The sequence below is a fragment of the Entelurus aequoreus genome, linkage group LG19, assembly GCF_033978785.1.
Source record: "Entelurus aequoreus isolate RoL-2023_Sb linkage group LG19, RoL_Eaeq_v1.1, whole genome shotgun sequence".
NCBI classification, from domain to species: Eukaryota; Metazoa; Chordata; class Actinopteri; order Syngnathiformes; family Syngnathidae; genus Entelurus; species Entelurus aequoreus.
This window is the reverse complement of record NC_084749.1, coordinates 26,573,581-26,592,204: the sequence shown is the minus strand read 5'-3', so window position 1 is coordinate 26,592,204 and position 18,624 is coordinate 26,573,581. Positions and strand designations below refer to the sequence as shown.

At 38.1% G+C, this 18,624-nt stretch overlaps 1 protein-coding gene across 1 annotated transcript in view; it reads right to left on the bottom strand.

The window, feature by feature from the left end:
- LOC133635234 (ephrin type-B receptor 1-like) overlaps positions 1-18,624 on the bottom strand; it is a 242,736-nt gene that overhangs the window by 62,094 nt on the left and 162,018 nt on the right. Inside the window, exon 9 of the mRNA XM_062028178.1 lies at positions 12,424-12,548. Coding sequence (XP_061884162.1) covers positions 12,424-12,548 — 125 coding nt within the window. The remainder of the gene's footprint in view (positions 1-12,423; positions 12,549-18,624) is intronic.

Below are 18,624 nucleotides of genomic sequence, written 5' to 3'. Positions count from 1 at the left end.
GAAGGTTTGTGTCATGTTTGTTCTCCGACAGAAAATATATTAAAACAAAAAATATAATTTTTTCTTCATCTTTTTCCATTTTCACACATCTCTGAAAGAGGTCCAGGGAGCCTAGGGCAGCGCTAAAGAGCCACATGCAGCTCTAGAGCCAATAACCTAAGAAAAATATTTAAGTCCCTAATTTTTCTGCATCTACCGAACTTATGTTGATGAAAATGCGGGTAATTACATATACAAAAACAAAGTTCAGAGAAATGTGTGTCTGAAAAAAGCTCTGCTTCCTTTCCATTATTTAAATTCTAGATCAGAACTATCCGCTCCCCATGCTGCTTTATTTTAACCCAATTATTCCACACCAGCTTCTTTTTCGGATGAAAAAAGGTTATAGTGTTACTGAATAAAGAATGAGGGAAAAAAAGATGATAGAGATGGTGTCAAGAAGGCATGAAAGTAGGGGGAGGGCATCTTGCTGAGGGGAGATAAAGGGATGGGGGCGATGAAATAGAGGCAGAGTTCAGAAGGGAAAATAAAGCATGATGTTAGGTGATAGAACAGATGCTATAATGATATCAAAACTTTAATTAAAAAGACCTGTTATTATTTACAGTTGTATTCTTACTTTTAACCTTGGATATTCTCTACACATCCTGCATCATAGTAACCTGCACTCTCTCAAGTCATGGTTGTGGAAGAAAAAGACAGAGGATGTGGATAATTGAAGCGTATGATTTAATCTGAGAAGATATGACCAATAAAGAAGATAGTGACCACATAAATGGGGGTGGGGTTTGGTTTAAGGTGTGCGTGATGCAGGGGGTTGGGGGCTTGTTGCTTGCCACAATGGCAGGTTAGGTGGCCAGCCAATCTGGGAGGGCCTGGTGTCCGCAGATAAGCAGGAAGGAAAAATCCCACAACCCTGTTCCACATCAAATTGACTAAATTCAATCCTCATTATCTGCAAAAGTGGGGGAAATGGAGGAAGAAGTCAGGAGGGCGAGAAGGGAAGGAAACCACGAATAAGAGATGACGACAATGTGAAGTAAGTGGAAACAAAGCTGGCACAGAAAACTAAATCTTCAAACAAATGTAAACTTTTCGATAAAGTTCTTATTCTTACTGATTAAAAGTGTCTAAAAGCAAAAGCAGCAACGAATAAGAGACATCACTGCCCTGATTTCGTACACATTTTCAAGCAGGTTAAATTGCTGTTCCTATCACACTGCATATGACGACCTGATCTAATGCAAACTGCATAGCTGATCTACTGAGCTTGCGTCTCTTAAATGAGATAAATATTGAGCACAATCAATTTAGCGTGTTTGCCCTCATGGTCAGACTCACAATATGCAGAAAATACGCTGGTTATTAAAACACCCAAAATAAGGGAAGGAGCAGTTGAAAAAACATTGTAATTTCGGACCATAAACCCCTACTTATTTCCTACGCTTAAACCCTGCGGCTTATAAAGCGATGCGGCTAATTTATACATTTTGCTTTGCTGACGGGCATAAAGCAAATAAGTTTCATTGAACACATGCCAATACACTGAAATGATGTGTTATTGTTTGTGCTGTGGCGCCATCTTTTGGACGAGTTTGCTCACTGCAGGCTCTGACGGGTGAACCTTTACAGCAGTGGTCCCCAACCACCGATTGGTACCGGGCCGCACAAGAAATTAATTTTTTTTTAATGAAATCAACATAAAAATCACAATATATACATTATATATCAATATAGATCAATACAGTCTGCAGGGATACAGTCCGGAAGCACACATGATTGTATTTATTTATGTAAAAAAAAAAAAAAAAAAAAAAAAAATTGTACAAATTTTTTTTTTTTTTTTTTAAATACACCCCCCCTTTTCTACCTTCAAGGTACTCAAAGCGCTTTGACAGTATTTCCACATTTACCCATTCACACACACATTCACCCACTGATGGCGGGAGCTGCCATGCAAGGCGCTAACCAGCAGCCATCAGAGGCAAAGGGTGAAGTGTCTTGCCCAAGGACACAACGGACATGACTAGGAAGGTAGAAGGTGGGAATTGAACCCCAGTAACCAGCAACACTCCGATTGCTGGCACAGCCACTCTACCAACTTCGCCACGCCGTTGCAACATGCATTTTCTTGAGCCTGGATCATTCCAGCGCATCATCATCACTTTTGCAGGGCGCCTACGACAGTGTACCTTAGGTGTGCTAAAAATAGATTCTGTTGTCTAGACTGCACTTTTCTATATTGCCCAGAGAAGATGGTATAATTGTGTGGTGCAAGTTCCGCAATAGAACAAAACTCCACAGAGGGACAAGCGATAGAAAATGAATGGATGGATGGAAGGTTGGAGCATTTTTATAGTTTGCACACACTGTTTAGCATTTGTTATTTAGGATCTTAGTTAATCAAGCCCTTAGTGCATATTTCAACATTTTTTTAAATTCTTCTACATTTATGTATCTGCAGGAGGTACAATATGACATTGTACAATTGGATGCTGATCCAAATTAAGTCTTTAGTCTTGATGGAAGTCTACGTTTTACTGAGTTAGATTTAAGTTTAAAAATTTAAATTTTATTTCTGCACTTCTTTTGGGAATCTTGCCTATCATTCTCAACCATTATGAAAGACATGACGACAAAGTAGAATGCATTTTTTCTATGCATTGTAACTTGTAAACAAAGGTAAATAAAAGTCCGCTTACAGGGGAGCCAATACGAGCTACTCTATTTTGCCCATAAAACCCGATAAATAACCATTCAAAAACCGCTCCATTTACATTTCGTGATTTGAATATTAACCGAGTATTAGTGGTATTGTTATTATAGGCGCTAATGCATACAAACTATTTATAGCGGCGCCTTGATCACAAGCCTGTGTACAATTTCGACATGATCGACTGGTGAGGTGTTTCCTCGCTTCCTTTCTCCCTGGAAGTTTATTGTCGATCATAAATAATGCATCTCATCTGAATAGAAGAAGTCTAGAGACCTATTCCGACAAGTTGGTACTCTGACAGCCAGAGTACCAAAAAAATAAAATGTTCATATAAAAATAACAAAAAGTGTGCTGAATGCAGCTTTCTTAAATACAAAAATAGGCTCTGATTCTTTGTCCACGCTAAACGACATGGAAAGACGCTTGGTTTCATTGCGATTATTATGAGACATTTTTCATCTAAATGGGAATATATGTACATCCTAGCAGTCGGCATCCTAATGACAGCCGACATTGCACAGTAAGTGATGTTTTATTATATTTGTTGGCTCTGATGAAGTCTGCAGTGAGCAGTAATCAGTAATAGACAAAAAAAAAGCAAACGTCTTAGTGCGTTTTTTAAATGAATGTGCCGTGTATGCTTAAAATGATCAAAATACGTACATATTATATGTTATTATAAATGTGTCTGTTACTACATTACACATATACTTACATTGTGTATATAAACCCCTAATGGAGGTGTTTGAATGTTTTTTAAGGGCTTTACAGAATGGCGCGGCTCCCTTAGGCTCCATTGTAAGCAGACTTTTGTTGGCATTTATTTAATATTTAGAATGCAACAAAGAAAAAAAACCCTCCATTGTCATGTCTCTCATAATGATTGTGAACGATGGGCAACATTTCCAAAAAAGTGCTGTTCCCCTTTTAGCATTTGCCTCTCTAATGTAGTCAAGGAAGGGATCCAAAATATATATATAAATTAAAAAAAACTACCACAGCCCTACGAAACTTATTGCTAAAAAAAAATCCATATGAGAGTATCAATCAAGACTGAGAATTTTCGTTTGAAACGTGCATCTTTTGTTTCGGACCTCAATGGTCCTCATTACGTACACTGGTGTACCTAATTGTTGTGATGAATAAATGTATTTGCAGTATCAAATCGTCAGCTCAAAATGGAAATAGAGAAATAAAGCCTTTTTGCCAGTGTAAGCACAGTCTGAGCTGCTTTTTGATACAATGCAGTTCAGCAACTGGAGACTGCAACTCTGAGGCAGGCTTTCAGGCAGCACATTGCGATAATGGCATGGATGCACTCAGCAATAGTGATACAGATTGCTCTATATTCAATGGGCTTTTCAACAAAGTTATAGTGGAAACTAAACTCTAGAATGTAATTTAGAGTAGCTATATTTCAGCCCTGCTGCTTGTTAGTTTTTACAATTAAGGCAAATATTCAGATTCAGTGTGTCACTATTTGGCAACAAGATTAAGGGTTTACATCCAACTGTGCTTTTAACCCTGCTTCATACACACTTAAATAAGCTATATTGAATAATATACTGCTTTTGTAATATAGCGTTGTCCTTTTGCTATGTGTGTGTTATCGGTTGTATTTGGTCACGTGACTTTTGAAAAGAAGTAAACAAAGTGGTGGGCCACCAAACTAGAGGCCTACTGAAATTAGATTTTCTTATTTAAACGGGGATAGCAGGTCCATTCTATGTGTCATACTTGATCATTTCGCGATATTGCCATATTTTTGCTGAAAGGATTTAGTAGAGAACATCGACGATAAAGTTCGCAACTTTTGGTCGCTGATAAAAAAGTCTTGCCTGTACCGGAAGTAGCGTGACGTCACAGGTTGTGGAGCTCCTCACATCTGCACATGGTTTACAATCATGGCGAGAGCGATTCGGACGGAGAAAGCGACGATTACCCCATTAATTTGAGCGAGGATGAAAGATTCGTGGATGAGGAAAGTGAGAGTGAAGGATTAGAGGGCAGTGGAAGCGATTCAGATAGGGAAGATGCTGTGAGAGGCGGGTGGGACCTGATATTCAGCTGGGAATGACTAAAACAGTAAATAAACACAAGACATATATATACTCTATTAGCCACAACACAACCAGGCTTATATTTAATATGTCACAAATTAATCCCGCATAACAAACACCTCCCCCCTCCCGTCCATATAACCCGCCAATACAAATCAAACACCCGCACAACACAATCAATCCCACAGCCCAAAGTACCGTTGACCTCCGCAAAGTTCATACAGCACATATATTTCCCCAAAGTTACGTAATGCACATAGCGGCACGCACGTACGGGCAAGCGATCCAATGTTTGGAAGCCGCAGCTGCGTACTCACGGTAGCGCGTATCCAACTCAAAGTCCTCCTGGTGAGAGTCTCTGTGGTCCCAGTTCTCCACAAGCATGCGTATCCAACTCAAAGTCCTCCTGGTAAGAGTCTCTGTTGTCCCAGTTCTCCACAGGCCAATGGTAAAGCTTGACTGTCATATTTCGGGAATGTAAACAATGAAACAACGGCTACGTGTTTGTGTTGCTGCAGCCGGCCGCTAATACACCGCTTCCCACCTACAGCTTTCTTCTTTGCTGTCTCCATTGTTCATTAAACAAATTGCAAAAGATTCACCAACACAGATGTCCAGAATACTGTGGAATTTTGCGATGAAAACAAACGACTTAATAGGTGGCCACAATGATGTCCCAAAATGTCCGCTACAATCCGTGACGTCACACGCAAACGTCATCATACCGAGACGTTTTCAGCAGGATATTTCGCGGGAAATTTAAAATTGCACTTTAGTAATCTAACCCGGCCGTATTGGCATGTGTTGCAATGTTAAGATTTCATCATTGATATATAAACTATCAGACTGCGTGGTCGGTAGTAGTGGGTTTCAGTAGGCCTTTAGGCTACTGTGCAGCAAACAGAGTACAAACTATCTGAGTACACAAGGGGCCCAGATCTTGCCATTAAAAGCAGATAAGAGCAAAAAACAAACTATGCTATAAAATAGATCCCTATACATGATCAAAAAAGATTTTTCAAGTGATATTAAAGATTATCTGTCGGTTGCGTTACTATTCACTGTACTGCGGTCCTATCTACACTCCTTAAACTTTACTGACCACCTATTTATTGGTGTTGTTTAAAGTTAGCCTAGCAGTTAGCTTAGCTATTAGCATGCCTGCTCCTGGCTTGCTTTCGATGTGTAACATGTTTAGCATTGTCCTTGATAATGATAATTAATATACAAAGAAATGCAGTTTACATAGGTGACTAGTATACATAATTAGACACATAATTAGCTGCTCGTCACTGGTCAGCTGGGGAACTAAAAATAAATACAGTGTCAGCCAGTGGATCTGTGTTTGTGATTGGCAATAAGAGGCATTAATCTGCAACATACTTTGTCAAGAAAATCGTCCCAATACTGTAACATCCTTGGTATAAAGCAATGTTTGGACAAATATGTAATGGTGACAAATACTACGGGATGTTTATGAATAAATAGGCGAACCGGTTAAACAATCAAATACACAAATGCATGTTATCCTTTAACATTCAGCCGCTTTACAAGACAAGTTGGACAAGAGTCTAAAAGTTTGCAGCTTGCTTTATATTTTATCCAGTGAGTTATTGAAGCACAGATTCAATGACAGTTTGTATTAAAAATGTGCACAGCGACTGGCAGCTGCTTCCCCCGTCTGCTAAAACAATATTTTCTTCAGTTTGTTGGCAGGATAAAAAGATGTCAGGAAAAAAAAAAGTGGGCTGTGTAGGAAGTATGGTGTCTATGGTGTCCTCTACAGTCCCTCGCGATGCTCTGCTCTTTCGGCGCATTGGCAACAAAAATCTACATCAGTGGTTCTCAAACTTTTTCACCAAGTACAAGAAAACACTTGGCTCTCCAAGTACCACCATAATAACCAACATTAATATACAGTAGCATAGTAGGCCTAAGTGTTCATTGAAAACAAGGCGTCATAAAACATGTTGAGGCGTTCTACAGTCAATCCTTCTTATAAGGAACTGATAATGGAACAAAGAACAAACAAATGACAGCCACATAAACGTCAGGAGTGATCGATCCAACAAATATGTAGGCAGGTGTCTGCTATTAGTGATATAATTATCACGTGCTTTCTGTGAGTAGCACCTTTCAATACTAAAACTGATCAACATTTTTTTTTTTTAATGAACCACTAATGTTGGCAATTTTTGTGTAATTATCTATAGGGATGTCCGACAATATCGAACTGCCGATATTATCGGCCGATAAATGCTTTAAAATGTAATATCGGAAATTATCGGTATCGGTTTCAAAATTATCGGTATCGGTTCCAAAAAGTAAAATTTATGACATTTTAAAACGCCGCTGTGTACACGGACGTAGGGGGAAGTACAGAGTGGCAATTAACCTTAAAGGCACTTCATTTGCGTGCCGGCCCAGTCACATAATATCTACGGCTTTTCACACACAAGTGGATGCAAGGCATACTTGGTCAACAGCCATACAGGTCACACTGAGAGTGCCGTATAAACAACTTTAACACTGTTACAAATATGCGCCACACTGTGAACCCACACCAAACAAGAGAACATCCGCACCGTAACACAACATAAACACCAAAATCCCTTGCAGCACTAACTCTTCCGGTACGCTACAATATACACCCCTGGTGAGTAATAAATTATTATACAATAAGTAAGTAAACAAATATTAAATACATAAATTAAAGATCTCATAAATAAATAGTTAAGTCATTTATGGTTCACCTAGGACATGAATGATATCTATTTAAAAAAATGGTTTAGGATGTTTATCATAATTATTCTTCTTTGTACTTGTGAACACTTGTAGTAGTCTCTTGAACTGAATCATATTGGTGCTTTGTTTGATTTCCTTGCTTAATTCATTTCATAATTATTATCCACATACTGGTACTGATATGCTAAAGGTCTTAAGTGTTGTACATGCATAAACATGTTTTAAATTAGATTTTCCTCTAAGGTTATATTGCTCCTCTTTTGTGGAGAAGAATTGTTCTACATTCTTGGGTAGCAGGGTTATACATAATTTTAGCTGTTTGCAAATGTACCATGCAGATATAGTTATGCAAATGGAAAGTATGCTCATTTATTCTAAGAACTTTACTCCAGTTGTGATTATTAACACATTGGGAACACACTATTGGTTTCTTTATTGCCGTCTGAAAGTTTAACAGAATCAAATCTAACCAAAAACTAATGATATGAACCCAAATTCCATGTACATCGCGCTTCAAATCTAATGGTTGTTTTTTTAAAAGAATATTCTAGTGTTAAATTATGTCTTGTATGTATTACCATGCGTCCTTAATGAGTATTTTGGTTTGACATCAACTTCCTGTGTTCTAGGTCTTTTCCTGTCCAGCACTCATTTTTGGGTTTCTATTTCTTGTCACTGCACCTCTGTCCTGAGTGCTGCATCTCTCACCTGTCTCTGATTAGCACTCTAGACACACCTACTCCTGGTTGCCAATCAGGCTGCTATATATCATCTACTGTATATGGCATATTGATGGTTACTTTGTAGTCTGTTTCGGGTGCTTGTGGTCTGTTTAACTGTGTTCCTGCATAGCGTTCCCTATGTTTCTGGTGCATTTATGAGTTGTCATTAAATATTTACTTTCACCTGCATTCCGCTTGCTGTTCTCTGCATCTTTGGAGTCAGGGTTAGCAACACTCACCTGAGCCATGACAATTTGTCTGATTTTCTATTACAGTATTATGTTGTGGCAATCCATAAAGAAAGTCACCAAGCAGAACTTCAGTTTCCAGATTAAAAGTGGCAATGCTAACAACATAGCAGCTAATCAATGGCATTCATCGAAATAACGGAAGAGATCACAAATGCAATAGATAGTAAAACAATGTGCTGCTGCAGTGTTTATGGATTTAACAAAAGCATTGGACACAATTAATCACAGCATCTTAATAAACACATTAGAAAAGTATGGAATCAGAGGGTTGGTCTTGAACGGGGTAAGAAGCTACTTAACCAACAGGAAGCAATACGTGAAGATAGGCGAACACGCTTCCACAGAGCTGAAAATGTTTTGTGGCGTAACTCAGGGATCAATACTCGGGCCAAAATTGTTCAATCTCTATATAAAGGACATTTGTAAAGTTACAAAGGACTTAAAGTTAGTATTATTTGCAAATGATACAACGGCACTTTGTTCAGGAGAGAACACACAGAAGCTAATACAAATAACAGAAGAAATGAACAAATTAAAGATATGGTTTGACAAAAACAGACTGTATTTAAATCTCAGTAAAACTAAAATAATGCTATTTGGTAACAGTAGAAGAGAATATCAAACACAAATACGAATAGACAGAGTACATATAGAAAGGGTAAAATAAAACACATTTTTGTGTGTAATAATAGATGATGAATTGGAAATCTCATGTAAAAAATATACAACATAAAGTAGCAAGAAACACGTTTATAATGAATAAAGCTACACATGTTCTAGACCAAAAATCACTTCATATTCTTTACTGCTCACTAGTGTTACCATATCTGAGTTAGTGTAGAAATATGGGGAAATAACTACAAATGTGCGCTTCATTCACTAACGGTGTTACAAAAAAGATCAGTTAGAATAATACATAATGTTGGATTCAGAGAACATATAAACCCTTTGTTTGTTGAATCACAAATACTGAAATTTAACGACTTGGTGCATTTGCAAGCAGCAAAAATTATGTACAAAGTAAACTATAACCTGCTACCCAAGAATGTACAACAATTCCTGTCAACAAAAGAGGAAAAATATAACCTTAGAGGAAAATCAAATTTAAAACATATGTATGCTCGTACAACACTTAAAACCTTTAGTATATCAGTATGTGGAATTCAATTATGAAATGGATTAACCAAAGAAATCACACAAAGCACCAATATGATTCAGTTTAAGAGACTGTTCAAACTACAAGTGTTTACAAAGTACACAGAACAAGAATTATCATGAACATCTTGAACCTTTTTTTTTTTTAATGAGAAAGATTATCCATCCATCCATGTTCTACCGCTTGTCCCTTTTGGGGTCGCGGGGGGTGCTGGAGCCTATCTCAGCTGCATTCGGGCGGAAGGCGGGGTACACCTTGGACAAGTCGCCACCTCATCGCAGGGCCAACACAGATAGACAGACAACATTCACACTCACATTCACACACTAGGGCCAATTTAGTGTTGCCAATCAACCTATCCCCAGGTGCATGTTTTTGGCGGTGGGAGGAAGCCGGAGTACCCGGAGGGAACCCACGCAGTCACGGGGAGAACATGCAAACTCCACACAGAAAGATCCCGAGCCCCGGATTGAACTCATGACTACTCAGGACCTTTGTATTGTGAGGCACATGCACTAACCCCTGTCCACCGTGCTGCCGAGACAAAGATTATTTATGTATTTAATATTTGTTTGCTTACTATGGTATATTATTTATTTATTATTTATTTGTTTACTTTCATGTTACAGAGAACAAGAAAATTGGATACAATTGCTATGGTATGAAAAGGGGTAGGATTAAATAAGCTCTGCTTCTTCCTACCCGTTTTCGGACGTGCTGTAATGAAACAACTGGAAATGTGTGATGCATTACATTGTATCGTATGCATGTTCGAAATACACTGAAACTGAACTGGATTTTGGCATATGTATCTTCACCGTGACATTCAAGTCGACCAACTTTTGGCAGAACAACTTTTTGACGCACTTCATCTTCAATGGCTGCCTCAGCAATAGCAAAGCTCCACAGTGGTGAGACTTTAACAAAAGTGTCATCAAAAAGCAGCAGGACGTGGTAAAACTTGATGTGACTCTGCACAAAACTTCACGCTAACAAGACCACTATTAGCTATCTGTGGCTGTCTGGCAAACCCGAAGTGAATATTAACTCCATTGATTCAAGGATTCATTTCATCTTCAACATCAATAATGCAGCTCTCCATGAATGAGAACAGACCCGCAATGCTAAAAAAAAAAAAAGGAATGCTAACAACCCGGCTAATGATCATAGCTGCAACTTGAAAGTTGACTTGATATTTTGCAAAACAACACACGCCCGTGGTTCCAACTTATGGAAACCCTGTTCTAATTTAGAGGAATTACCCAGGATTTGACAAAGTATTTTCACGTCATGGCCGTGTTGTAGTGGCCGCAGACGACCTTAGCTTTGACACTTGGAGGATCCTGTGGGGCCACCAGTGAGTACTGTGTTCTACAATGAAACACTCAAAGCTGCTATTTTGGGTGACTATATGTGTACGTTTTTGTTTCATCTGACATCACATGGACAAAGATAAGACCTTCTGGAGGAAAGTTCTGTGGTCAGATGAAACAAAAATTTAGCTGTTTGGCCACAATACCCAGCAATAGGTTTGAGGAGAAGAGGTGAGGCCTTTAATCCCAGGAACACCAGGCCTACCGTCAAGCATGGTGGTGGTAGTATTATGCTGTGGGCCTGTTTTGCTGCCAATGGAACTGGTGCTTTACAGAGAGTAAATGGGACAATGAAAAAGGAAAAAGGAGGATTACCTCCAAATTCTTCAGGACAACCTAAAACCATCAGCCCAGAGGTTGGGTCTTGGGCGCAGTTGGGTGTTCCAACAGGACAATGACCCCAAACACATGTCAAAAGTGGTAAAAGAATGGCTAAATCAGGCTCGAATTAAGGTTTTAGAATGGTCTTCCCAAAGTCCTGACTTTAAATGTGTGGACAATGCTGAAGAAACGAGTCCATGTCAGAAAACCAACAAATTTAGCTGAACTGCACCAATTTTGTCAAGAGGAGTGGTCAAAAATTCAACCAGAAGCTTGCCAGAAACTTGTGGATGGCTACCAAAAGCGCCTTATTGCAGTGAAACTTGCCATGGGACATGTAACCAAATATTAACATTGCTGTATGTATACTTTTGACCCAGCATATTTGGTCACATTTTCAGTAGACCCATAATAAATTCATAAAAGAACCAAACTTCATGAATGTTTTTGGTGACCAACAAGAATGTGCTCCAATCACTCTATCACAAAAAAATAAGAGTTGTAGAAATGATTGGAAACTCAAGACAGCCATGACATTATGTCCTTTACAAGTGTATGTAGACTTTTGAACACGACTGCATGTGTGTTATTTAATTTTTCGAGGGCTCTAATTATGTAAGAAAAACAACATAATTTAGAAGGTCATAAACACTTTAATAATCCTACTTTATGGAAATCCATGTCAGGCCTGAATTAGCCGCAGTAAACAAGGGAAGACAGTGCTATTACCAGTGTTTGGGGGCTGAAAGTTCCACATTTTGATACCACAGATTTAAAATTGCTCTATTGATTTTTGAGACTCTGGCTAGATTACCACAATGAGACAGTTGGATGGAATCACACAATAAGACACATATGTTTCAGTGTTTATAGTAAAATGTTAAAATCTGTATTACACAATGATCAAATTGTTATTTACTTCAGTGAGTTAATATGAGCTAAAACCGCTGCGCCAACTGTCTAAATAATAGATGTAGCTCTTATTGATTTGCCTGTTGTATTGACTCGGATAGATTACAGGCAGTGAATTCTACAAAGAAAAAAGCACTCACAAACACACATTAATCATCCAACTGTACCTGATCATAGTATCGTATCTCATAGTCAAGGATTATACCATTAGGATGTTCAGGCGGCGGCCATGACAGCGAGAAACTGCGTCTTGTTGAGCTCACTTGGTGCATTATGGGAACCACCGAAGGAGCTGTTGAAATACACACACACACATAAAACGTGCTCACAGTTAGCATCGTATGGCAAAAATTATGCAAATATGCAAGGATAATCATTTACACCCTATGAAGAAAAATGCTTCCCCTTCATGAAAACTGTCACGTGGGTGGGTCGCAGCTGGCTGCGGGGTTGTTCTTCCAATGCAAAAAACGGCTCCGGACGACAGCGTGAAGGTGAGCTTGGATTTATTCAACATAAATCACTCAAACTACCATCAAAAAAGCAAACAATAAAGCAAAAAGGCAAGCGTGCCAAAAACACAAATGAAGCTGCTACTGAGCAGAAGCTATGACGTGGACTATGAAAACTTACTTGTTCAGCAAGGGACATGAACCGATGTGACAAAGACAATGAACGCAGAACGAGTGAACTGAAAGAAAGACTTAAATAACAGACATGATTAACAACAGGTGCGTGACTCAAAACGTGAAACAGGTGCGTGACATGACAGGTGAAAACTAATGGGTGACCATGGAAACCAAACCAAACAAGGAAGTGCAACCAGGAACTAAAAAGAGTCCAAAAAACAAACACATGGCCAAAACAAAAACATGAACAGACATGACAGAAAACAAATTCATAGTGCTTGTCATTTATGAATGGAGCAGCAAGAAATATGCCTCTGATGCATTTTTACACACCGTTTTTAGAAATGATTTATGGTTTGGCACCTTGGGTCTTTATGAGATTGTTTTCATCTCATGTCGACATTACTTGGAAGCAACCATAGGAGAGGTGAATGAATGAGAAGATAAATGTATGGACCTGGACCAGGTTGCATGCGTGTATGATGCACAATGATTGTTAGATTACAAGAACGCATATTAAGATATACTAATCATTCTGACTAAAAATAATTCAATTTATGTTTTATTTCGGCCCGTGGCTTATTCTAGAAATAAAACAGTATTTATGGCTTGATATACTAAAGCAGGGGTCCCCAAACGAATGCGGCCCGCTAGCGTCCAAAATCCGGCCCGCGGGAAGTCTTAAGTTTTTTTATTTATTTACTTCTATGTCAGCTACCTCTCTTTTTTTATAATGTCTATTTTCTGCTGGATCTACTGTATTTTATGCTACCCTTTTTTTGGCTGCAGCTGTTACATATACCGTAATACGGTACATCAGGGGTGTCCAACTCATTTGAGCTCAGGAGCCCCAATGAGGGATAAATCTGTGCACATGCGGGCCGGACTATTAAAATCATGGCATTAAAAATAAAAAATAAAGACACTTCTGATTGTTTTCTTTTGTGTTCATTTGGCCCAAAACAGAAAAAAACATATTCTGAAAATATGACAATAAACGTATATAGAAAAAAAATAGCTGGCAGCGGTAAAGTTTAGATCAGTGGTCCCCAAACTATATATACTGATTACGGCCTGTTAGCGTCCAAAATTCGGCCCACGGGAAGTCTCAAATTTTAAATGTTTTATTCTTCCTTTCTAATCTATTTTCTACCGCTTGTTACTCTCGGGGTCTCCTAGCCCAGGGGTAGGGAACCTATGGCTCTCGAACCAGATGTGGCTCTTTTGATGACTGCATCTGGCTCCCAGATAAATCTTAGCTGACATTGCTTAACACGATAAGTAATGAATAATTCCGCTGGTAATCACGGTGTTAAAAATAACGTTCAAAATATAAAACATTCTCATGCATTTTAATCCATCCATCCATTTTCTACCGCACATAATCAAGAAGTCGCATTAATGGTAAGAAGTATTTTATTTATTATTGGTTAGCTTCAGAATAACAATGTTTTAAAAAGAATAAAAGACTTATTGTACTCTAAAATGTTGGTCTTAATTAAAAATGCACGCATTTAGTTGTATTCAGTGTTAAAAAATATTATATGGCTCTGACGGAAATACATTTTAAAATATTTGCCTTTCATGGCTCTCTCAGCCAAAAAGGTTCCCGATCCCTGTCCTAGCCGCTCAGGCAAATTGTATTGTCTAAAAATGCATTTTCCCATCTATAACGTGACATCATCGCGCTCACGCCGCAGTGTCGAGCAAGCATGCGGCAGGTGCGCAGTCCTTTAATCAATTAGTGCGTGAGGAATATATATATATATATATATATATATATATATATATATATATATATATATATATATATATATATATATATATATATATATATAAAGTTAAAGTACCAATGATTGTCACACACACACTAGGTGTGGTGAGATTATCCTCTGCATTTGACCCATCACCCTGCAGTAAGCAACAGCGGTTGCTGCGCCCAGGAATCATTTTGGTGATTTAACCCCCAATTCCAACCGTTGATGCTGAGTGCCAAGCAGGTAGGCAATGGGTCCATTTTTATAGTCTTTGGTATGACTCGAACATATATATATATATATACGTATATATATATATACACATACATACACTCACACACACACACACACACAGCCCGGCCCCCGGCCAAATGTTTTTAAAGCAGTGCGGCCCCCGAGTCAAAAAGTTTGGGGACTCCTGTACTAAAGGTTTACGTGTACTAAAACACGTGCAAACTGCATAGCGCACGCAAAGCTGATCTATTAATAGTGATGGGCAAGCTACTGATAAAATGGACCCAATGAAGGTCCTTTACTATTAACTATGTCAATTAGCAGAGGACACCCTACAACTACCTCTGGGGGTCCGTAAACGTATGTATTTATTTTAGTTTGCCTTTTCTTTGGCCCACCACTATAATGTTATTCATTTTCTCTGTCTACAGTAAATAAAAACAACATCTATCTATATCTTCACATAAAAACAATAACTTGTGTGTTGTTTGGGAACAGTTGAAGGTATGTGCAGTAAAACCTTCCATGAACTCAACTCATCTTAGATGTCTTAGATGTCGAGAGCAGTTTTGATTTGGGCTTACAAAGTAAACAACTAAAATGAATGGCCGTTGTTTTATCCAAATTGTGGGTTTCCTGGACGTCGTCTTTATCATTAAAAGAAAAATCAGAGGGAGAGAATCCCTCTGTCATTTTCAACTAGGCTTCTTTTGATTTTTAATAGTCCGCTTGAATATTCTCTCTGTTTACATTGTCACGTCGCATGTGCGTGTCTGTTGTGATTCTCCTTCCTGGTGTGATGACCCGCCCTATCTTGCCTCTGATTGGCCAGTCCGTTAACCAACTGATCATAGTAAGCCAACCAGTCATCATGGATATTTTCCGTATTTTTAATCACCTCCCCTTGGATTTGCGCTCCAGTTCTCTCTTTGTAGTAGCTTGTAGCTTTGATGTACGCTGCCTCGCTACATGGGTCTGAAAATAGCTAAGCTACAAGAATTGCAACTTGTTAAACTAGTGAAGCTACCGTCAAGCTACTGGGAAATGTCAATGAGGGATTTTTAATCACTGCTATGTTGAAATTGTAACTAATATTGATACTGTTGTTGATAATATTAATTTTTGTTTCACTACTTTTGGTTTGTTCTGTGTCGTGTTGTGTCTCCTCTCAATTGCTCTGTTTATTGCTGTTCTGAGTGTTGCTGGGTCGGGTTTGGTTTTGGAATTGGATTGCATTGTTATGGTATTGCTGTGTATTGTTTTGTTGGATTGATTAACTTAAAAAAATAAATAAAATATATTTTAAAAAACATTTTATAAATTTTTTTTTTTTTAAATCGATTTTTTAAAAATGAGAATAGATTCTGAATCGCACAACGTGAGAATCGCGATTCGAATTCGAATCGATTTTTCCCCATACCCCTAATAATTAAGCTACATAGCTTATGTAGCTTACTACTATCCAACACTATTAAACATGTGCAAAGTGGAGAAGTGGAGCAAGCAGAATAAGGCGTGCAATCCATTTTTACGTCTCTGTCTTCATTAGCATGCAGAATATATGCTGATCATCAAAATGGGGAGTAGAAAATGCAAAAGTAATTATTTAGCACACGCAATCATCACCATTTTGCCAGCACTATTTTGCGTTTCATTCAGCACGAGTCAGGACACGGCTGCAGGATCAGTGCTCGCGCTGCATAGACGGACGATGGACAGCTGAAAATCCTCCGCCCTACTTGTGTGTGTCAACATTTTGGACGGTCAGAAATAAAAAATTATTAGACATATTGTCTATTCAGAAACATAATTTTATAGCAGCTAAAGGACTTACGGGGCTGAATAAAACAAATTCCATTGATGCGTTTTGGTGTCCTTTAGTATCTTTTAATGTTTGTTTTTTTCCCATACAATATATATTAGTGTTGTCCCGATACCAATATTTTGGTACCGGTACCAAAATGATTTCGATACTTTTCGATACTTTTCTAAATAAAGAGGACCACAAACAATTGCATTATTGGCTTTATTTTGACAAAAAAATCTTACGGTGTGTTTCTTATTGCAAGTTTGTCCTTAAATGAAATAGTGAACATACTAGACAACTTGTTTTTTATTAGTAAGTAAGCAAACAAAGGCTCCTAATTTAGTCTGCTGACATATGCAGTAACATATTGGGTCATTTTCCAATCTGTTTTTTTGTCAAAATTATTAAGGACAAGAGGTAGAAAATTAATTATTAATCTACTTGTTCATTTACTGTTAATATCTGCTTACTTTCTCCTTTAACATGTTCTTTCTACACCTCTGTTAACATTTTATAATCATTTATTCTTCTGATGTTTGGATGCTTTACATTAGTTTTGGCTGATACCACAAATTTGGGTATCAATCCGATACCAAGTAGTTACAGGATCATACATTGGTCATATTCAAAGTCCTCATGTTTCAGGGAAATATTACCTGAGTTTATAAACATAATAATATTTTTTTTTAAATGAAAGAAGATGTTGTGATGCCAAAAAATATCGACGTAATCATAGTAGTATCAACTAGTTTCGCTCCTGTACTTGGTATCATTACATGCCGTTTGTTTACATTGTGTGCCGGTGAGCTACGGTGTGTAGTGAAGCATGTTTAGCTATTCCTCGTCCTGCAGGGATGATACTTGTAAGAAACATACTTTATTTGTCGCCATGGAGGCGAGGATTAGTGATTTAGAAGTAGCTAAAACACTGCCGACTGGGGCTGGACTTTTGCCACTAGCTAGCTAGCCATGTCTTAAAGCACCTCTTCCTGAGGGCGTTTCAGTGTTACAACTTCACCTTTATTGTTAGTTTTTAAGCCAAAATGCGCCCGTTCTCCCTTTTCTGTCTACAGACTGTGTCTGCTTGTAAGTACGCCGTGATTGTGCGCTACCGAACATGCTCGTCTGCTCGTAAACCAGCAATGACACGACGTGACGACAGGGGCGCAGGGGGGCCCGGTACATTTTAGAGGCGGTATAGTACCGAATATGATTCATTAGTATCGCGGTACAATACTAATACCGGTATACCGCACAACCCTAATATAAAGTATATTATTAAAATATTTTTATATGAAAAAAAAAACTTATTTAAGAGTTATGTGTAGCGTCTCACAAATTAGCTTAGCTTAAGCAGTAAAAAAACATAAAAGTGGTGTCATTGTGGAAGGCATGCAGGACTGCTTCTAAAAATGCCCAAAAAAGTGGTTCATGTCTCCTGCATGTTTTAAAACAGCATCACGCCACAAGTAGGAGCATGATAACATGAATGTGCAGTAAATGATCACGTGTATAGTACATGCAACATCCTCATTTAAATAAGGTGGTCTGCACCCCTTAACAATTGCACATGCAGTTTTAGTATATTTCACACAACACGCCTACTAATATTAGTACACACTATTTTATAGACTGCACATGCTGTTTACCGCGTGGTATTTAGATCTTAGTAAATCAGGCCTTTAATGGGTTTGGTTAGTGGTTGTGTCCTGGACCCATAAGATATATACGTTTTTACCAAGCTTGCAAATTTTGCAACTATTTGCTATGTACTGTAACAACAATGCAAAACTGTCATGCAGTGTTTTTTACTATTAGGGGTGTCTCAATCAACATTTTTGGCCTCAGATTCAAAACTTTGACAATAGATTATACAACTAAAATGTTTTATACAGTAGCAAGTAACTAAAGTAAACACAATAACTCTTTTTTATAAAGCTT